Below are 17,112 nucleotides of genomic sequence, written 5' to 3'. Positions count from 1 at the left end.
TTAAACTCGTATCAACTTTCAATTTTCAAATGACAATTTTAATTTTTTTTTATTTCATCAATTATACAATAAAAAAAAAATTTTATTTGAAAAATCTTAATATTATTTGACTTTTAACGAGTTAAGGGAGAGAAGTGAATGGCAGTGCCCACCTAAGGAAAATATGCAGTAAAATGTATACCAGTAGAAATTAAATATTGACTCATCTAAAAAGAAAGATAAACTTGTCCATTACCAATACATTTATTAATTTTTATAAAAAATTTAAGGATTAGGTAAAATTTAATTTTTAATAAAAATTTATTATGCAAATCTTGGTATTTCCGCTCGTTATCTCAAAGTTTAGTAATATTAATAAAGAATAGCAAATTTGACTTTATAAAAATAAAAGTGTGATACACAGATAGGTTAATAATATTTTATTTATCATCTTGCTTCTTAATACTTCACTAAAAAACATATTATTTTTCAAAAATATAATCATTTAAACTAAAAAAAATATAAAATCTGTATTTATTTTAAGTAACATATTTTAGAACCAATTTATCACACAATAATTATACAAAATTTAGCGAATTCATTAAAAATGTAAGAAAAATAATATGAGAAATATTAAATAATAGTTAAAATGCCTAGTAGACGCCATTAAACAATTATAATTTTCTCGTGCTTAAATGTTTATAATTTTATAACCGATGGTTATAATAATTGAATTTCAACGAACAATTAAAATTACTTATATTATAGTTAAATATAATATCATTTGTAGCTTAAATTATCAAGTCGAGTAATTATATTCAAAATTAATTTGTATATTTAATTTTAATAATTAAGTGTAAATCCGTAAGTATGCATATGATAAAGTTCGAAAGAGTTATAGCATTTGTTAGTATTATAATATTTTATAAAATTAAATCTAACCCAGATATCAATGCCCACTTTAATCTAGAGCTATCTATAAAGTAAAACCATTTTTGTTAAAAAAAACAATGATTAGCTCTAATATTTTCGAAGATATTTCGTGAGTTGTAGTAAAAGACCCACACTGTTTTGTAACAAGTTTTCAAATATAAATTACTTGATTGTGACATTAAGATCAAACATTTTTTGACTGAAATTTAAAACCAAAAAGTATATTAAATTTAAAGAGAGCTTTAAATTACTACGAGTTTTCTGTAGACAATGGATTACTTTAGCAAATTCATATAGATGTTTTATTTTAAAAATGGTAGTTTATGAGAAATTGATGATGAAAAAAGTCCATCTAAACGCCTACATTCTTTATACCTACATAAAATTAAAGATAAAATTAAAAACTATCCGAATTCTTTATTCTAAGAGTTATCTGTCATTAAAACAAAAAATCATAAAATTTTCTAAAAATTACAAATATTTTTTATAGAAACGGATTTATAATATATAATTCTAATTTATTTCAAAGAGTAACTTATCCTCTGTGAGTAATCTACCTCCGAAGTCCAAAAAATAGTAATTTTTTGTGGATATGTTGAATACTTTTTTTAAATATATTTCAAATACGGTTAAAGTGTTTTACGACAGCGATTTTAATCTCTGTCAGATATCAATCAATACTAATCGAAAAATCTCCGCTTAACTGTTGATTACTTTTTTAATTATTTTTCCCTTATTAACCGTACTAAATCTTTTTTTACTAAAATTATAAAATATTTTCAAAAAAGCGGGTAAAACGTCCCATTATATCTCTCTCAAAATGATTCTCGATTCAAAGTTAAAATATTAGTATATCGTTTAACTATTTTTTTTTAAACTTGAAAAAGGTCAAAAAATATATATGAAAATATATAAATAAATATTAAAAAATATCTTGCATATTAGTTTAAATTTAGAATGTCTAGCTTAGGTTCATAAACATTTGACTAATGCTTTTTCAAATATAATTAAAAATAGTGATGACTTATTATATTTTAATGTTAATGTTAATACATTAAATTTTAAGTTATACAGGCTTTTTTGAGACATAAATCATGATTTAGAGACTAAAACAGAATATTCTAGGTATAAAAAATGATTTTACTTATTTGCATTTTTTTTAATAATACACCATAAAAATTAAGTAAATTTACAAATTTAATTTTGACAGATGGCAAATTATTATTTTTTGTACCTAAAAAAAGCCACCAATAGAAATATGAAAAAATTACTTTTGTTAAATAACATTATAAAATAGTAGATATAATTTTATTCTACTGTAGAAAAATAATCTGAAAAAATTGTAACTATTTGCAATACATTTTGAAACGATGTTTTCAAAAATTGTATTCGTATTCTTTGTAGCTTATTTTACCAGAAGAAATGTTGTTGCTAATGATACTCCTGATGAGGTAAATTTTAATTTTTAAAAATTTCTAATAATTAAATTCAATTTTAATAATATTGGTTTAACAAATTCATTCTTTATCATATTTAAACATTAGTAATCAATTTTACATTTAAAAACAGTAATACTTTTACTTTTAAGATATAAACATAATTAAAAATAAGTGAAATGAAATTTATAATAATTAAGACTTAATACAGTTTAAAATATGTCCTATCTAAAATTAATAACGACTCAATTGACAATTTTATAAGTATTTTAAATAAGTTATTTTTTGCCTTAATACATAATCAAAAACTAACATAATTACTGTTAAAAGAAAACTGCGTAAAACTCGAATTTCGTAAAAATTGTTGTTTTTTGTTGACTGTCTATAACAGTTGTATCTAAATCAAGTAAAACTAAGTTTCATGAATTTACGTATATTTTTCCGCTGAACGCAGTGATTTAATTATATTTTATCTATCTACATTATTTATTCTATTATTTATTATTGCAAAGAAAGAATTATAAAATAAGAGTTAAATAATAATACTAACTACCTTAGTTTTGTGAAAAATATTCTACTAAGGTTATTTTTTATAAACACATGACATATTTTGAAAATAAGGCTCAAGTTTCATTCAAGAATGTAAATTAAATATTAAAAGAATAATAATAAAAGTGATAAATATGTAGCCATTATTACAATACAAGTATCAAACCGCATTGTCTATATTCTCATTTGGTTAAATAATCAGAAAATGTAGGTGAAGTTGCTAAAACGAGGGAAAGATTTTATCAGGAAATAAAACGTGTAAGTTTCTATAACGTATACGTAATAGAAAAACGTTACTTCGGAAAATCTGGTTTTTTTATATTATTTTATGTTTAGTGAACAGGATCTTGTCTGATGGTTTAATGCATCACCACTTAGTAAAAGCGGATATGATGACAAAACAAATTATTAGAGTAACCTGGGGTAAAAGTACACATTATTTTTCTATGAAATATAATTTTTAATAATTTATTTTAGCTAATCAAACTGTTAAAATATAAAATTTAAGTAATAATAGTGAAATTTTAACTTTATTTAATGAGTAATAAACTGAAATAAAATGAAAAATAAAAGCGTACTCTTACCCTAATAATACGATGTTAGGCTAGTAAGTATAGAGTAAATTTTAACAAGCAAAATAATAAATTAAGAATTGTTTAATCATTTTCTACTCGAAATAACAGAATAATGACAAAGTGTATTGAATTTTGTCATTTTGCAATTCAATACCATAATATTTAATTGTAATGAATGAAAAAAAGAGTTAATAATTTAATAATTTTTTTTTTTCAAATAGAAGTATTTTTAAATAAATAGGAAAATAAGAAAAGTATAAAGTGGAAGAAAAATAATTAACTTAATTATTTTAATTGAATAAAATAATGTATAAACCTGATTTATTTCAAAATAAAACAAAAATTGTGATAAAATTTCAATTTTGGTTAAGGTCACAGTTTATATAGTTTTTTTAGGTTTCATATTTTTTTGGTTTTAAAATTATTAAAGGACTTTGATTTTAAACTGATATCTTAGGTTTCGGTTCCTAGCTTGCATATAAGTGTAAATCATTGTTGTCATTTTTATAATCACACAGAACTTAAATAGATATTCTACGTTAAATCGCACAAATAACTTAAATACTTGTAGATACAGTTTTTTCAAATTCATTTCTTGGGACCACACTAAGCTATCATTATGCTTTGTAATAATTCTCAAAATCAACATTTTCTCATAAACAAACAAGATAATTAATAACAAAAAAATTTCTATTGTTTATAATTTTTATATGAATTCTAAAAGAAATATCGACGCTGTTCCGAATCTGGCTTCAGATATTTTTTATTACATTTAGTTTTTAATATTATTAAACAGTAAGATCGTTATAGAAATTTTAATTTTCTTTTTTTAACATTCCTAAAATAATTTCATGGTGTTAATAAAATATGTGCAAAATTTGCTTCTGTTCTCATAAAATTAACCGATTTTTTAGATCTTTAAAGTTGAGTTAAAATTTTTGAAAAAAAAAAAGAAAGCTATACTCTCAATTATATTATTATTTTTATTTATGCAACTTCAACTAACAAATAGAAAATTTTATAAGGATTTAAAGAATATTAATTTTGTGAATTTTCAGTAAATATAAAGCGAAAAAATTGCTGTTAATATAAAAAATACAGAAAAATCTCGAAAATTCACAACAAATATTGATTTTTTATATAAATCTCCAGTATTAATTTATTTTTAAATAATTGAATAATGATATAATAAAATCTTCCATATTTTTTAACAATAAACACAATAATGTACTAACATTTTGACAATTGTATGTAATTGAATACACTTTGATAATTGACTTATATTTTATAAACGTCTTATAAAATTAATTTAGTATTCGAATAACTTACAGTCGACTTTTAGACCTGTTTTTAATAAATTTAATAACATACAAGTAAATGAAAAATTAAAAATTTAATACGTCATATACATAAATCTTACTAAACATTTAAAAATTGCTTTAGAAAAGTTAAATATATATATATATATATGTTTTATATGTAATTATTAATTAGTAGTAATTTAAACAAAAACAAATGCCATAGAAAAAATCTGAAGTCAGATTTGGGGAATCGCGTCGAAATTCCTCAATGAATTCATATAAAAATTGTAAACAAGAAAATAGCTATTATACTGTGTAATTTTTATTAATTCTAATACATTTTATAAATATTTCTAGCATGGAAAAATTATAGTAGCATTAAATGATGTATACAATTTTTCGTTTTTATCTAATGGTAAAATTCTAGAATACGCATAATAACTATTAACATCAAACATAATCATTTTTTTATTTTTAGATGAAGGTCGTAAAAATTTATTGATTTTCCTTAAACTACTGGACAATAAATCTAAGATTTCTTTTCACACAACAAAAGTAACAAATTTTCCACGTTTAATAAATAGAGTAAGTGTAATATTTTTCATTATATTTTAGAAAAGCGCTGTGAAGGTATGTTCCTTTTTTTTTTTTTTTTTGTATAAAAGAATAATGTAAAACATTTAAAATATTAGATGAGGTGATCTAAAGTAAAAAATTTTTTTTACTCATTTATTAAAATTAAACATTAAAATGTTATTTTTAATGTTTAAGGTCAATCTATCTATTTACATATTTTTTAATACTCATCCTACAAAAAACAATCAAATGACGCCCATTTCACGAAATAAAACTGTAAAGATTTCTTAAATTTTATATATATTTTTTTTGATTAAAAACAATAAAAAAACCTAGCGCAGTAGGGTCGCAGCACAATGGGAAAGTAGCATAGTTGGGACCAATATAGATGATATATGATAGTGATTAAAATCACTATGTGACATGGTGGATTATTCCAAAAGCTACATGATCTGCTATTTCCTTATTAATATCCTACACCCAGAGAAAAACCTCGATCTATATAATAAATTCATTGTTCAATTTGATAAATATATCATTACTATTGAATCAATGATATATTTATCAATATGATATTTTTTTTTCTTGTCTTGAACAATAATTATTTATAAGAATAGTTATTTTGTTCGTATTAATAAAACATTACCATAAACCCTTGATAAAATTTCTCTTTCAATTTTGATTGAGGTTTTTCTTTGGGTGTGATTAAGATAAAGTATGTCGAATGAAAGAGGTATATAAATTGAACTTCTCATGAAAAAATTGTATTGATCCATAAATTATTCAAAAAGTTTTATAAGTATAAATTTAAAAATGTAAAATAGAAAATCAAGAATTTTCACACAAAAATAGCATTTGGTAGCCATTTTCACCGTGAAGACAACATAAAGTCCGAAAATTTTTTTTCCATTATAAAGTATATTACATTAGCTTTAATTTAAGACATATATATAAAAGTGTCAGTAATTCCGGAATACTTAAAAAAATTAAGTTGAAAAATTAATTTTTTTGTGTAAAAGTTGTTTTAAATCCCTCATCGTGGACAGGTAAAGGATCAAATTTATAAAAAAAAATATACAAAATGATAAGTAAAGACATTATGTATCTATAAAAAAAAAAATTCTATTGATTTGGCCATTTCTAAGTTATGGCAGATTTAAGTAAAAAAAATAGAAAAATTTCAAAAATTAGTAATTTTTAAAATTGTATCTTTTTGGAGATTTCCCCCATTTACGGGGAACGAGGGAAATTTTTTCAATTTTTGAGGGTAATGTCTTCGACTAGATAAGATTTGTGATCTTTTGACGTATCGTTGAAAGAAATCGGTTCGGTGAGAGCAGAGAAAAAGTGGTAAAACCTATTTTTGCGCAGATTTTAAATTTGTAATTAGAGTTTCGCATATGGCCTACATAATATCAAAATCCGTCTAAGTAATATAACAAATATTTATGTTTGATTGTTAGATTACGTATGAATAATCAATAAATATATTTTAATTAAAATTAAATTGAAAAAGTTCTTCTTTCTATACGTAGATTTAAGTTTTAAACCACCCCTGTATAAAGAGAAATGGTCCGATTTAAAAAAAAAGTGTGCCGTATAAAAGAAGTATATAAATAGTACTCATCATAAAAAAATTGTAATTGTCCATACACTTTTCAAAAATTTAGTTTTATAAATTTAATAATGTAAAAAATTTTTTTTCACAAAAATCGTATTTTATATAAGGAGGATATGGGCCCCCCTTGAACCATCGATATCAATATTTTTTTATACATCTTCTAAGATATAAGGAACTAATGTCCTTTTAGCTTCGCATCGAAGCTGAGAAAGTATTAACTTTATTATGATGTGTTTTTTTTATTTTTTTTTTTTTTTTTTTTGTGTCTGTTACCACTTTTTCTCAGCTCTCATCGAACCGATTTTTTTCACCGATACGTTAAGAGATCACAAATTGTATCTAGTCGAAGACATTACCCTCAAAAATTGAAAAAATTTCCCTCGTTCCCCGTGAGGTTTCCCGTGGGGGAAACCTCCAAAAAAATTACAAATTAAAAAATCGCTAATTTTCATAATTTTTTCAATTTTTTTTACTTAAATCTGCCATAACTTAAAAATGGCCATATCAATATAACTTTTTTTTTTTATAGATGCTTGGCGTCTTTACCTATCATTTGGTATATTTTTTTTATAAATTTGACCCTTTACCTAACCACAAGGAGGGATTCAAAATGACAACTTTTACACAAAAAAATAATATTTTCAACATTACTTTTGAAAGTGTCACTATCAGATAGTATCTATAAGATCCAACTATGCTACTTTCTCATTGTGCTAGCTTTTTTTATAAATGCCCTAGAAAAGAATATACATTCGATCTGTTCAACATTTTTATTTAGTAGTGTGATTTGGTTCATTCCGTTTAAAATATTTATTTGTTTCGGTAAAGTTTGGACCGATTATTACTTCATATAATAGTTCGATATGGTCTTTTTTTTTAATTTTTCAGAACAGTTCGGTCTAATTCTTGCAATCTTGTTCTTTTTGAAGTTTTATCGTATTGTTATTATTTTCCCTTTTGCCTTCCGACGATTATACCAACCGACTCGCGGTATTTGTTTTGCGACTTGTGAATAATGCCCAGCACCTTAAGGGATGTGGTATAATTATATATTATTTGTTTAAGAGTAATAAACAGACTATAGCCAATTATTTAAAATCGAAAATTGTGTAACAAACTACATTTTATCTACCACATTATCAACGTATTATATTTTTCTTACAAAATTTAAACCCCTAAAATCTACTTTAAAAAAAAATGTTGTACCATAAACTTAATATTTACTATAATTTGTAAAAATAAATACATATAATACAATTTTATAAAAAAAAAAAAAAAATTATTTAACGAAAAAAATGAGGTTTATATTTTTAATAATCTCACTGTAAAAAAATTTATTATAATTATGAAGATCAATACTTTATTTACTATTATTAGAACTCAAGTAAAGACTCAATTGTTTACTATGGTCCAGGAAAAATCGAAATAAATTTTGAAAATGATGGTACATTTGCTTTAGAAAATTTTTATTTCTAAAAATATGATATCATTGGTGTACAACTTTTATACTTTCAGATTCTGGCGCCGAAGGTTTGAGAAGTCTACTCAGTGAATTGAATACTAATACATCCTTTAAATTAGAGTCAACAATAGTAATATTTTTATATAAATTTAATCGTAAAAATATTTATTACTAAAATAATGATGCATATGCATTAGTCAACGCTGATTATTTTTTGATTAATGCCAAATTTGAAAATTTTAAACTTTTTTTTAGTGTAAAGGTTTCACTATTATAATGCTTTTAATTTATCTTTATTTTTCTAAATTTTCAATTATTTTTTGAAATAAAATTATTACATCATTTCTAAACTTTTCTAATAAATCCAAAACACAGTAATCGTCAAAAAATAACTATATTTTTTTAAATAAAATTGTAAACTACTAATTTGTAATATTCTTATGGATGAACACGAATTTCTAAATAATATTTTTTACTTAACTAAATCAATAAAAACAACATACTGTAATGTTATAAAAAATCTTTTTACCCTAAAAATATTATGTACCTCAGTTTTAAACCTTATTTTAAATATGCAAGAAACAATCTTTGCATATGTACAAATCCATTTTAAAAATATATTTTCTATTACAGCCTGTTCCAGAAATTAATACTGATGATTTTCAAGTATGTATATTAATTACAATTTCTAATTTATCTTTGTTTCCTAATCTTTAACTAGATACAGAGTACCGTTAAAGGGAGTGATTTCGAACAAATCGGTTTAATCAATAAGAATTAATTACAGAAACATACTTTTAAATTCAATATCTCATCAATCATGCCAAACTGTTTAAGGAGACTCCTCATAATAAATATGATGTACATACTTAGATATATAATCAAGTATGCATTTTCGTTTTTTTCATTTATCCAACTGATAATAACTGTGCGACATTGTAAAATGACAATTTATGAACAAGATTCTTTTAAATGCGTTCGTAATTTTATAATGGGCTTTATCGTTATATACCTTAAGAAATTTTATAAATAGTGAAGTTATTCAATTAGAAAGAGATAGTGTTAATAGAAGAAAATAGAGGGGAAATTAATCAAAGGCAAAGTGGTGGAGATCAACTCTTGAAGAAAAGGGTTTAAGAATAAGTAGGAGTAAGACAGAGTATATTAGTATGAGTTTGACAAAGCAGAACACAGGTAGGTGAAATGAGGAGGTCAGTGACAATAGGCGAGGTGGAGAGTTTTAAGTATTTAGGATCAGTTGTGCAAAAGAGTGGTGGTATTGACGAGGATGTAAGACACAGAATTAAGTGCGAGTGGTTGAAGTGGAGAGAAGCGTCTGGTGTCTTATGTGATAAAAGAATTTCAATGAGGATGAAAGGTAAATTCTACAAGACTGTAGTGAGGTCAGCTATGATGTATGGTTCAAAGTATTGGGCAGTTGGTAAGAAAGTAGAGCAGAGATGAGAATGCTTAGATGGATTAGTGGAGTAACTAGAAAAGGTTAGGATAAGGAACGAGCATATAAGGGGAAGTATAGGTTGAATAAGATGAGAGAAAATAGACTTAATTGGTTTGGTCATGTTATGAGAAGAGAACAATCGGAAGCTGCAAGAACAGTTATAGAAATGTATGTTGAAAGAAGAAGAGGTAGAAGAAGACCAAAAAAGAGATGGAGGGATGCTATTGAATGCGATATGAGGACAACTAATGTGAGCGTAGATGATGTGGGAGATCGTTCAAGTGGAAGTTTAGAATAAGGGTGGCCGACCCCAAATAATTGTGATTAAAACGTGGAAGAAGAAGAAGAGTGAAGTTACTAAAATAAAATATTAAAAATAATTCATATTTTCGGATTACTTTGATTTTGTTTACATCATATGTAATAAATTGTGTATCAAATTACATTATATCTACCACATTATCAATGTATTACATTTTACTTATAAAATTTAAACCCCTAAAATCTACTTTAAAAAAAAATTTTTGTATCATAAACTTAATATTTATAATTTGTAAAAATAAATACAAATAATACATTTTTATAAAAAAAAAATCATTATTTAACGAAAAAAATGAGGTTTTATATTTTTAATAATCTCTCTGTATAAAAATGTATTATATTTATAAAGATCAATACTTTATTTGCTATTATTAGAACTCAAGTAAAGACTCAATTGTTTACCATGGTCCAGGAAAAATCGAAATAAATTTTGAAAATAATGGTACATTTGCTTTAGAAAATTTTTATTTCTAAAAATATGATATCATTGGTGTACAACTTTTATACTTTCAGATTCTGGTGCCGAAGGTTTGAGAAGTCTACTCAGTGAATTGAATACTAATACATCCTTTAAATTAGAGTCAACAATAGTAATATTTTTATATAAATTTAATCGTAAAAATATTTATTACTAAAATAATGATGCATATGCATTAGTCAACGCTGATTATTTTTTTATTAATGCTAATTTTGAAAATTTTAAACTTTTTTTTAGTGTAAAAGTTTTACCATTATAATGCCTTTAATTTATCTTTATTTTTCTAAATTTTCAATTATTTTTTGAAATAAAATTATTACATCATTTCTAAACTTTCTGTATTATTTTGTGTATTATATACATAGATATTCGGAATTCAAATAAAATTTATTTAAAGATCAAAAAAATTATAATGATGTTATGTTTTTTTTAATTTTATACACAGATTGTCCATAAGTTCTGCCAGGGCTTGTATTCTTGTAACTCACGAATGTTAAATTGTAGAAACTTAAATTTTACATTGCTATAAAAAACACAAATTTTGCTCTGAAATACATGATTTATTCAAGTGACCTACTTTTTGTCGTCATGAGCTGCCTTAATTTTTTTAGCTAGTCGCCTATTGTTTTACACATGACTATTAGACGAATTTTTGCCTCTGTTATTACTTCAGACTGTCTAATGAATTTTGGCTATAATTTTCAAAAGCACAAAAATCTCTCAACAAAACATTCTACAATTAAAAGTCAAGAGAAATTGGATAAGAAATTCTTTATGAACTATAATTGTTACAATAATCAAATCAGTATCGGTTTTTCAATATTTTTGCTAAAAGAAAAAAATATTTGGAATCCATGTCAGACTTTTACCCTACATATTAAATAATGTAAAAATATCTCTATCTATGAAGGTCCAAACATACTAAATCGACTATACCCCCATAAATCCGCCACTAGAAGAACTTATCATTTCTGACTTTTCAATTTTTTGTCAACAGCTTTATTCTACTGAATACTCTAGAAATGGCCCTAAAATAAGCTTAAGATATAAACATTTTTAAAGAAACTTTTTTGTGTCTCTAGGCATTGTAGAAATAATTTCTTGAACAATATTTTAAGCATTATTGTTAAAGCAGTGGAGGATATCTCTCTATGACAGCAAAACATAAACTTTTCCAATAACTTATTTGTATTTAAGAATTTTTTTTTTTTTGCTCATATTAGCAATGTAAAATTTAATTGCTCACGATCATTCGTGAACCATTAAGAGTAGTAGTTGTGAGAAAACTTATGGCTAAACTATGTAGCATTATGTTTAAAACGACTTCCAATAAAGATTGTTTTTGGTTAATTCATCATCACAAAAAAACTGTATTTTAAGATGAAATATAAAATAATGGATTTAATGTAGCTTACAATGTTCACATCATTCTCAAAAAACTGTAATAATCAAATACCAAAAAATAAAATAAATTCATTTTAAAAATATATTTTCTATTACAGCCTGTTCCTGAAATTAATACTGATGATTTTCAAGTTTGTATATTAATTACAATTTCTAATTTATCTTTTTTTCCTAATCTTTAACTAGATACAGAGTACCGTTAAAGGGAGTGACTTTGAACAAATCGGTTAATAAATATGATATACATACTTAGATAGATATATAATCAAGTGTGCATTTTTTTAATTGCCCAACTGATAACAACTGTGCCACATTGTAAAATGACAATTTATGAACAAGATTCTTTTAAATGCGTTCGTAATTTTATAATGGGCTTTATCGTTATATACCTTAAGAAATTTTATAAATAGTGAAGTTATTAAATTAGTAAGAGATAGTGTTAATAGAAGAAAATAGAGAGGAAATTAATCAAAGGCAAAGTGGTGGAGATCAACTCTTGAAGAAAAGGGTTTAAGAATAAGTAGGAGTAAGACAGAGTATATTAGTATGAGTTTGACAAAGCAGAACACAGGTAGGTGAAATGAGGAGGTCAGTGACAATAGGCGAGGTGGAGAGTTTTAAGTATTTAGGATCAGTTGTGCAAAAGAGTGGTGGTATTGACGAGGATGNAGTTTTAAGTATTTAGGATCAGTTGTGCAAAAGAGTGGTGGCATTGACGAGGATGTAAGACACAGAATTAAGTGCGAGTGGTTGAAGTGGAGAGAAGCGTCTGGTGTCTTATGTGATAAAAGAATTTCAATGAGGCTGAAAGGTAAATTCTACAAGACTGTAGTGAGGTCAGCTATGAAGTATGGTTCAAAGTATTGGGCAGTTGGTAAGAAAATAGAGCAAAGAATTGAATTTTACATTTAACGTAACGTAAAAAATCTTTTTTTTATCATTATACTGAAAAATTAAATTTTTTGAGTTGTTGCAGTTTTGAATTGGGTGTCGATATAAAATATTTTTAGTATCTAAAATTTAAGAACGACCGAATTTAGGAATATGGGGATCCTGGGCCCACGTTACAGATGGACAAAAGAACATAAAACATTATCCGAACATTATTTTAGTTATCACTTTTAGATTTTATGAATAAAAATAGCCCTTGGGCCCTTCCATTAATTCAAATCTAATTAAAAATTTCACTAATTAACCTATTGATTTTAGGATTTAGGTAAAAAAATAAATGTTCTAAAAATTGATACAGCTTCATTTGTATTTATTGCTGATGGTAATTTATAAATTTTTTCTATTAAAGTCTTATAAAACATAGTTGCTATAAACACATTTTTCTATTTCTAGATCCAGAAATATTTTTGAAAGATATTCGGAGTCTATTTAAAGAAAACGTTAGCATATTCATTGGACCAGTTAAAGTAATTTTTATTAACTATTTTGTTAAAAAATATTTATTATTTTTATATATAAATATTTAAAAAATTGAATTCTTTTTAATTTCTCAACAAATATTAAAAAAAAAATGTTAACTAAAAAAGGCACTCATTTTTCATGTTTTTCATGTAAAGTAATAACTTTTAAAATATTTTTTATACTTTTATTATTTTTATATCATGATTTTAAACGACTTACAGTTTTTAAAAGACGGCATCTTTATTAGGTCATCAATTGATAAGTTCTACCGATTCATAACATGACAGGGTGTATAGTATCTGTCGTCATTTTATGAATCGATAGCGTTTATCGATATTCAATATGATAACGTTTAATAACAACAATGTGATGGAAGAATATTTTTGAATATTTCGATTGGTGAGGAAGGCAAAATGTTCACGCGTTCCCTTAAAGTGAACAGTAATTCTTGAACTTTTACTTTGTATGATTCAAATATATCTGATTGAATTATCACCATTAAATAGTTTTATTTGAAGATGATATATAATTATGTTATAAATACTTAATTCGCATTGCATTTATTCCATACTTCTTTCTAGGATGAAAGTAATTCAAAAGATTTACCGAAATTAACTTTAATGAAGCTTTAATAGAGAATATAAAAAATTTAAATTAAAATTTCTTTTAAGGTAGTAATTTATTTACTCAATTTACTTAATTCAGTGGCGTAACTAATGGCAAAGTTGTCAAAGATATACTTAGGGGTTCCTCAAATATTTTAATGCACTATAGATCATTAAACTCTTAAATTCAAAAATTTACTTGCCTTGGCTAAATTGTCAAATCAAATACAGAGTGAACAATTAAGCTACTGTATGGGCAAGACTCTATTTTCGTGTACAGTCAAATGTTCATCACTGGACTATTAAAAATATAGAATTGAGTAAAAACACGCAAAGCATTAATGTAATGTTTATCTGTTGCAACTTTTAAAAATTACTCATTTTTTTGAAATTGTAGTGCAATCACTTCATATATATGTATAATTATTTACTTTAATTTATAATGGATTCAAATAAAAAAAACTTACACACTCAACAATTAATAAGAAATAAGTATAATAATAATTTGGAAAATATGAAATATACATAATTAATACACTATTTATGTATCAAATTCCTTAAATTTAAATATTCCATTCTAAGGTATGCAGGGGCGTATTTAAAAAAAAAATATGTAAATAGATCTTCGAAGAACAAACTTATTTACATAATGAAGATAGAATATTTTTATTTTAGTTTTAGGGTAGTGAAAAATTTTCTAATTTATATGCCCTCCTATTACAAATTTATAACTACCATATATTTTTGTGGAGATAAAAAATTTATCTGAATTGATTCGTTTATGTTATAAAATAATCATATAGACTGCAGATGAACTATTCATAAACATAACAAAAATTTTAATGAACGTTCACGTTTCATCTGATAAAAAAATGAATTTTAATGAAATAAATTCTTTTTTCACACACTAAACATGAACTTGAACAATTTTGACTTTTAAAGAACGTTTCAAACGCTGCAATTCTTGTTATCATATCTGTCACATACGAAAACAAAAACAAATACTGACAATAATTTATTGAAAAATATTATTGTTGCCTCTATATTTCTGAAAACCAAATTATTCATGAATTTTCATTTTAAATTCAAATCTTTAAATAATAATAAAATGCAATCGGTTATTGGATAAAAAAATTTAAATAATAAAGTTGCTTGAAATTACTTTTTCTATCATATCATTAAAATAAAAGTAGATACCCATTAAAGAAAATTATAGTTCAGGTTTTTCATCCTTGAAAGGAAAAAAATACAATTAAACTACAAAATATGAAATTAAAAATAATATTAAAATTGTATAATTTTTTGAATTAAACAATATTTTCTTTTGCAAAAACTGAAGATATTTAATAGTTCTAATTAAATGAGTACATTATCCTTAATTGATCATTTGTAGTTTACTAGTCTTATACTACTCTCTTTGGACCATTTCATTTGTCCAATTACGCCACTAACTCTAACATTTGTTTATAATAATTAATTGTACATATAAATTAATGGTGGATATTTTTTTCTCTTGCAGTTATTTAAAAGAAATCAAACAATCATATTTATTTAATATCAATCAATGGAATAATATTAAAAAAATAGTTCATTTATATGATTCAAATCTATTTTTATTGTTCAATGCATTGCTATACTTTCAATTTATGATAGTTCATTTTACAAAATAAAAAAACTAATAAAAACTTTAAATATAGTTTTGTTGTTATTCAGTTTATTAATTTATGCATGTTACATAATTCAATAATTATTTACACAGTTTTGTAATCTCGGTCTATTTTTCATATAGATCGTAAAAGAAAATCAAAAACATATATTCGAGATTTAACTTTAGAATAATATTTTTCGATTTAATTAATTTTTTGATGACTAGGAATTTTGAACGACTATTGAATTATTATACATTGATAATTAACCAATCGAAAAATATGCAACAAGTTATCGTTTTATCCATAATATTTTAATACTATAAGAGTTTCTAGATATTATATACTTCAGAAGAGTGTTTGCAGTTCACTTTTGAAAAATCTATATTACAAATAAAATGAATATAATAAAATATATATAATTACCTTTTCAATGAGTTCTTTTATTTCTAAGAAGCTTAAAAGAAAATCAATTACTCGTACCAAAGATTTCATTATTAGAATTTTAATTATCTAGGGGAAAATTTAGTAATAATTTTACAAAAAGCTGCATTTTTTTTGTGGAAATACGTTAATAAGTGGATTATTAATTAAATGGACTATAGATTTCACAAAAATGTCTAATCAGAGAAAAAACGTTTGTAGTTTTCAATTAAACTTATGAAATAACTTTATTCGTACTTGGTAGATTTTAGTCTTTTCTTCAGATCTCATTAACAATCTAATTTCTTTGAGTTAATTAGAAGTTAGTTAAAAATCTTCAGCTATAATAATATTTTGCTATAGCATTTGAATCTATTAATGCAGATTTAATAATTTTTAAATATTTAGTATTGGATTGATATGAAATGTAATGTAAAACCAAAAAATACTAGTTGCCATCACTATTCCTTACTTACTGAACAGCCTGTACAAAATAGGCAACACAAATTTGGCTAAAATATATTATGAAATTTGATTTTTTTTTTACATTTCAATAAATAATTATAACGCTATTAGTGAAGGAGATACCCTACCCACAAAACACCAAATTTGATTTCGATTTTCTATATTTTAAAATACCTACCATCATTAAACCTACATTAAATTAAAGATTATTAATATTCTAAGATAAAAAAACAAAAACTGTAATTTTGATTTTTAGAAGTAATCGGTCATTTAAGCAATATATCCTTTAACTTTTGGAAAAAATATCAAATTTTGTCGTACTTTGCATAGTAGAGGAATACTCACAGCATTCTCAATTAATTCAAATTAAAACTTTAATAAATTATTAAAAAAGAAAAACATTCCGGTGACTTATCATTTGTGAGTAATCTACCTCTTAAGTCAAAAACCAAGAAATTTTGGTAGA

General features: G+C 24.0%; 1 protein-coding gene across 4 annotated transcripts; it reads left to right on the top strand.

The window, feature by feature from the left end:
* Nucleotides 1-2,213: 2,213 nt before the first annotated feature.
* LOC126899261 (uncharacterized) lies at nucleotides 2,214-15,804 on the top strand. 4 transcript variants are annotated; one of them, XM_050673960.1, is made up of 14 exons: nucleotides 2,215-2,363; nucleotides 5,131-5,188; nucleotides 5,252-5,328; nucleotides 5,389-5,403; nucleotides 8,348-8,414; nucleotides 8,486-8,562; nucleotides 9,066-9,098; nucleotides 10,588-10,654; nucleotides 10,726-10,802; nucleotides 12,193-12,225; nucleotides 13,304-13,367; nucleotides 13,439-13,512; nucleotides 14,089-14,178; nucleotides 15,632-15,804. In XM_050673960.1, the coding sequence occupies exons 1-13, from the start codon at nucleotides 2,283-2,285 to the stop codon at nucleotides 14,137-14,139; spliced, it is 774 nt and encodes a 257-aa protein (XP_050529917.1). In that variant the 5' UTR covers nucleotides 2,215-2,282; the 3' UTR covers nucleotides 14,140-14,178; nucleotides 15,632-15,804. The 4 variants fall into 4 exon arrangements, with proteins under 4 accessions (XP_050529919.1, XP_050529917.1, XP_050529916.1 ...); XM_050673959.1 differs by lacking the exon at nucleotides 5,389-5,403 and having other exon boundaries at nucleotides 5,252-5,358; XM_050673961.1 differs by lacking the exons at nucleotides 5,389-5,403; nucleotides 9,066-9,098 and having other exon boundaries at nucleotides 5,252-5,358.
* Nucleotides 15,805-17,112: the final 1,308 nt, after the last annotated feature.

This window comes from Daktulosphaira vitifoliae, unplaced genomic scaffold (genome assembly GCF_025091365.1).
Source record: "Daktulosphaira vitifoliae isolate Bord-2020 unplaced genomic scaffold, ASM2509136v1 Scaffold_2, whole genome shotgun sequence".
Lineage (NCBI taxonomy): Eukaryota > Metazoa > Arthropoda > Insecta > Hemiptera > Phylloxeridae > Daktulosphaira > Daktulosphaira vitifoliae.
This window is presented reverse-complemented; position numbering and strand designations above follow the sequence as displayed.

Excerpts from the sequence above, each read along its gene's own strand:
- LOC126899261 (XM_050673959.1), top strand. The coding sequence starts at position 2,283 with ATGTTTTCAAAAATTGTATTCGTATTCTTTGTAGCTTATTTTACCAGA. Across the intron at positions 13,368-13,438 it reads ATTTGTATTTATTGCTGATG|ATCCAGAAATATTTTTGAAA; the intron begins GTAATTTATAAA and ends TTCTATTTCTAG. Across the intron at positions 13,513-14,088 it reads TATTCATTGGACCAGTTAAA|GATGAAAGTAATTCAAAAGA; the intron begins GTAATTTTTATT and ends ACTTCTTTCTAG.